The sequence below is a fragment of the Miscanthus floridulus genome, chromosome 14 (genome assembly GCF_019320115.1).
Source record: "Miscanthus floridulus cultivar M001 chromosome 14, ASM1932011v1, whole genome shotgun sequence".
NCBI classification, from domain to species: Eukaryota; Viridiplantae; Streptophyta; class Magnoliopsida; order Poales; family Poaceae; genus Miscanthus; species Miscanthus floridulus.
Genome location: NC_089593.1, coordinates 3,465,733 through 3,470,553, shown reverse-complemented (window position 1 = coordinate 3,470,553; position 4,821 = coordinate 3,465,733). Strand labels below are relative to the sequence as shown.

Below are 4,821 nucleotides of genomic sequence, written 5' to 3'. Positions count from 1 at the left end.
AATCAACATCATTACAACGAAACACGATAATAAAATACATTCTATTAGTTTAGGAGCATTTCTTGGTCTTTATCTACTCTTTGAAAAATTGACCATGTTGGTGTAAAATTTATCAGAGATTTAAACTTCAACCTTAAACTCATTATAATAATATTATCATCAACGTTGGTTAGAAAATAACAATACCATAATTTAATATAAACAAATCGGACTACTCCTCTAATTTAATTTTTTCTATTGTTCCAATTTAATTAGAGGATAAACAAAATCATAATTTACTAAAAGTAATTGCTATTTAAATTAAATTCTCCCGTTGGTTCAAATTTAATTATAAGATAATCAGCATTAAACTTTGCAGCGGAAACATGAAAAAATAATTTATCTACTTTTCAGAAGTATTTTACTGTGTACTTTTCTACTCTCTAAACAATTTAACCTGTTGGTTCAAAATTGAACAAAGATGAAAAACTAATCAAAATTCACTTCTAAAAATAATAAACAAATTCACACTTATTACTGTGCATTCGGCCTGGCCCGGGGAAACAGTGCGCGGCCCATTTCTCTGCACATCCACGCGCGCGGCTCAGCGGCAACCCAGTGGTGGCCCAGCGGCCTGCTTCGCCCACGCGCGCACGCCCGCTCCCCGCGCCCAGGCCGCAACCTAGGCCTGGGCCGGGATTTTCCAACCCCGCCTAGGCCACTTTCGGCCTAAATCTCTCTGAGCCGACCATCTTCATCCGACGATCAGCCTTCATTTTTGTGAGATCAAAACCCGGTTGCCTCGGCAGTGCGCCCTAACCCTAACTCATTTCAACATTTCTTCTTCTCTTTCACCGTCACAGCCAGAAACGAAAGGAGCAGCGGTGTAGCGGCACCGCTGCGGGTCCCCTCACCGGTGTACGCGCTCGCCCTAGGCTGAGTGCGTCGCTGTCGAGTGGTCTAGGCCACGGTGCCCTAGACCCCCATACGCGCTAACCCTAGCTCTATCCCTCTCTTCACCAAACACCATAGCTGCCGCACCTGAGATCTGAAGGGCGGACGCGACGCAGGAGGTGGCGGCGCCGCCGTGGCGCCCTTCACCGGTGCACGCGTGGGCCGGAGCTACGCGCGGCGCCGTCGAGCGGCACCGCGGTGGTGCTCTTTGCACCCTGCGCAAGTGTACGCGGCGCAGTAGAGCGCCGGCGAGGCAGCGGCTCTCTTCCAGCGCGCGCGGTCTTCCCGCACGACGGCGGTACCGCCGACGGTGAGGAGAACCCGGGTAGGTCTCTCCCCTCGCCGACCTCTCTTCTAGGGTTAGGGTTAGGGTTTGGATTCCGATCCGATTTGAATCACTTGATTCTTGACTTCTATTCTGTTTTCTACCCCAATGTGCTAGATCTACAAACTAGAACCTAGCTCCGATACCATTGATAGACTTGTAGGACCTCTAGGTGCAGATCAGTGGGGAAATTCTTAACTTAGATAAGCAGACTTGGTAGTGTACCTCGTCGAGTGCAGTCGTGGCCGTGGCGCCGCCAACAAGGTGGCCGCGACGTGTCGGTGTAGGGGAAGCCGTGAAGGCGCCCGCTAATTCATCGACGGTAGCAGCAGCGTAGGCGCGGACTAGTGGTGACGGTGAAGGCGGTGTGGACTTCCCGTCGCTTACAGCGCGCCCTTCTAGATCGTACTAGGGCTAGGAGCCTCGGTGGGGCGATGGCGGCTACGGTGAACCTCGTACCTTCCGCCCCGGCCTCCACCTTTCTTTTTATAGCGCTGCGCGACGGGGGTCCATAAGTCAGGAGAATGGCTAGGCGCCCCCGATCAGGGCACGGATAAGGGCCCAATTGGCTGTTAGGCCAACTGGTGGAGATCAATCTAACAAGGTTCATGACTTCCGGAATGATTAGCTAGCATGCATCATGTACTCGTCCATTTCCTTATCAGTTTCCGAAATATGTATTGGATTCAAAACCAGCAACCAATAGCACATTGTACACAACCGTACCATCCATCAACTGATCGCAAAAGTAATTCCATTGCATTAGTGTACGGTTGTGAAAACTTGCTTGTTTGAGCGCTGTACACAGTTACACACTACATACTTGCTGCTTCACTCTAGGACTACGTCTCTCCTCTTCTTGTTGTTCATTGGCTCAGCACCAGCGGTCCCTTTCCTCATCATCGCCACAAACTCTGAATAATCTATCCTTCCATCCTACATGTGCAAAGTAAGTTTTAGTCTCTTGATTTAAGAAACCAATAAAACATATAAAATCAATACAAGCAACATTTAATCATTTGATCAACTAGATTATATTTCTATATACCCCCACCCACCATTAATTCCTTGTAACATTGATGATGTTATGGTTTCTATGGTTTATTATATATGTACACTAAGTTTTACATAATATCTGTTCCTTACGTTGTCAGAGTCGGCATCTGAGATGACCTCTTTGATTTTCTCTGCGTCATACAACCCTTGCTCTTTCAAGGCATGCTCAAGCTCTTGTCTCGTAATGTACCTGTGAAACAAATGAATTATATGTCTTCTCCTTTGATATATTTATTTATAGCCCAGAATCTCAGCTGTGTCATTTCAACGTTCAACTTACCCACTGTTGTCCTTGTCAAAATACTGAAACGCTGTGTAAAGGTGCTCCTCTCTATCCAGTTTGTTCATGTGCACTGTCGCTGTGACGAACTCGTCGTAGTCAATTAACCCGTTGCCATCAGCATCAGCCTGGAATCATGTAGAAGGTTTCAAAAGGGACCTTTTTCAGATCGATCACCTCCTCATTTTGAATAGAACCACAGATTTTTAAATAGTATGCTCTGAAAACTCACTGCTTCCATCAGTTGCTGAATTTCACCGTCTGATAGCTTGGTTCCATGCTTTGCCAGCCCGTTTTTGAGCTCTTCAAGCGTAATGGTCCCGCTGTCATCTTTGTCGATGTTCTTGAACATCTCCTTGAGCCCAGTGATCTCCTCTTCAGACAGGCAGCCGGCTATGATCTACATTAGGTTTATAATTAAGGGCATAATTAGATTAAATTAAATTTCCCTTGTAATCAAGCAGTGTTGTTTAGAACTTTGATTTATAAGCAGTGTTTGAGATCGATGTGGACTAGTAGTAGTTATCAGATATATATATGTACCCTCAGCGCTGCTTTCTTGAACTGGTTCATGGCCCTGAACTGCTTGAGCCTGTTGAGGACAACATTGTCAAGTGGTGTATCAGGTGCATCCCCGTCTTCTTTGATCCATGGGTGATCTACAAGCAAGTTTACATACATCAGCGATGTCATTGCAACATTTCTGATGATGAATTATATGATGGTAACAACATGTTGAGATTTACTACTTACTGAGGACCTGGAACGCTGTTAGTCGCTCCTTGGGGTTGATGTGGAGCATCTTCCTGACGAGATCCTTGGCTCCCGGTGAAATATGCGGCCATGGTTCGCTGGAGAGGTCAAGCTGCCCACGCAGGATGGCGGTGAAGATGCCATTCTCATTTTCTGCCACACCACGAGCTTCAGAAACCATGAATCTGATGGATTCCGATCGATCGACAAACTAAAGGTAGGTACCTGCCCAGAATGGAGGCACGCCGGCGAGGAAGATGTAGAGCATGACGCCGACGCTCCAGATGTCGGCCTCCGGTCCGTACCTCCTCTTGAGCACCTCCGGCGCGATGTAGTACGCGCTGCCGACGATGTCCCGCAGCACCTCCCCCTCCTTGAAGAAGACGGAGAGGCCGAAGTCGGTGGCCTTGAGCGGCGCGTCCTCGGCCTTGCTGAGGAGCAGGAAGTTCTCGGGCTTGATGTCCCGGTGCATCACCCCCATGGCGTGGCAGGTGTGCACGATCTGCACGATGGTGCGCAGCAGCGACGCGGCGCCGCGCTCCGTGTACTGCCCTTTCGCGATGATGCGGTCGAAGAGCTCGCCGCCGGCGCAGAGCTCCATCACCAGGTGCACGTTGTGCTTGTCCTCGTAGGCGCCCCTGAGGTCCACCACGTTGCGCTGGCCGGAGAGGTGGTGCATGATCTGCACCTCCCGCCGCACGTCCTCCACGTCCTCCTTCGTCGCCAGCTTCCGCTTCGCGATCGTCTTGCACGCCAGCTTCTCCCCCGTGGCACGGTGCGTGCACAGGTGCGTCACGCCGAACTGCCCGCGCCCGAGCTCCTTGCCCATGGAGTAGGTCGCGCGCACGTCCTCCATCGGCCGCCCCAGCACCGCGCCAAGGGGGCCTGCTGGCTTGCTGCTGCTCGTGCTGGCCCTGCCGCCGGACGGCGAGGCCGCCGCCTTATTGGTACCAGCAGTGCCACCGCCAGGCGCCGCCGCCGACGATGGTCGCTGGTGGCCGCCGTTCCACGCGGCGCAGCTCGGCGCCTCCGCCTTTGCTCCTGGCGCCGCGTCGTCGTCGGCCGCCGCCGCGCCGGCGCCCTTGGAGCAGCATTGGCCCATGGCTGCGGCCTGCGGGGAACGACGACGCACGCGTGCTGCCTGCTCTGCTCCGACGACGGAGGGCAGGCAGCCACGGACATGAACGGACTTGGACGATCCTAGACGAGCGATCGTCAGATGGAGGGAGGCTGCACGCAGGGGATTTTTTTTTTTTTTTGCTTAATTAGTTTGGATTGGAGAAGATGGTTTTGGTTGATTTTGAATTAAAAAAAAGATTTTCTGATTTTGAAGGGTAGGGAGGGAATGGCGGGAATGAAAGAGGAGGGTCCTTCTGTTTCTCCTGTTTCGCGACAGACAGATATAGGCTGCTGCTTGCTGTTTCCGGCAAAACTGACCAACTGCGCTTTCAGACTATATTCAGAGTGTATGTAG

General features: G+C 50.9%; 1 protein-coding gene across 1 annotated transcript; it reads right to left on the bottom strand.

Annotated features, from left to right (window-relative positions):
* Positions 1-2,050: 2,050 nt before the first annotated feature.
* LOC136504904 (calcium-dependent protein kinase 25-like) lies at positions 2,051-4,529 on the bottom strand. Its single transcript, XM_066499945.1, is given in 8 exon segments — positions 2,051-2,194; positions 2,405-2,504; positions 2,595-2,722; positions 2,827-2,994; positions 3,138-3,253; positions 3,348-3,500; positions 3,573-4,470; positions 4,473-4,529. Coding segments are annotated over 8 exon segments (1,725 nt in total). The 3' UTR covers positions 2,051-2,089.
* Between the last annotated feature and the right edge of the window lie 292 nt (positions 4,530-4,821).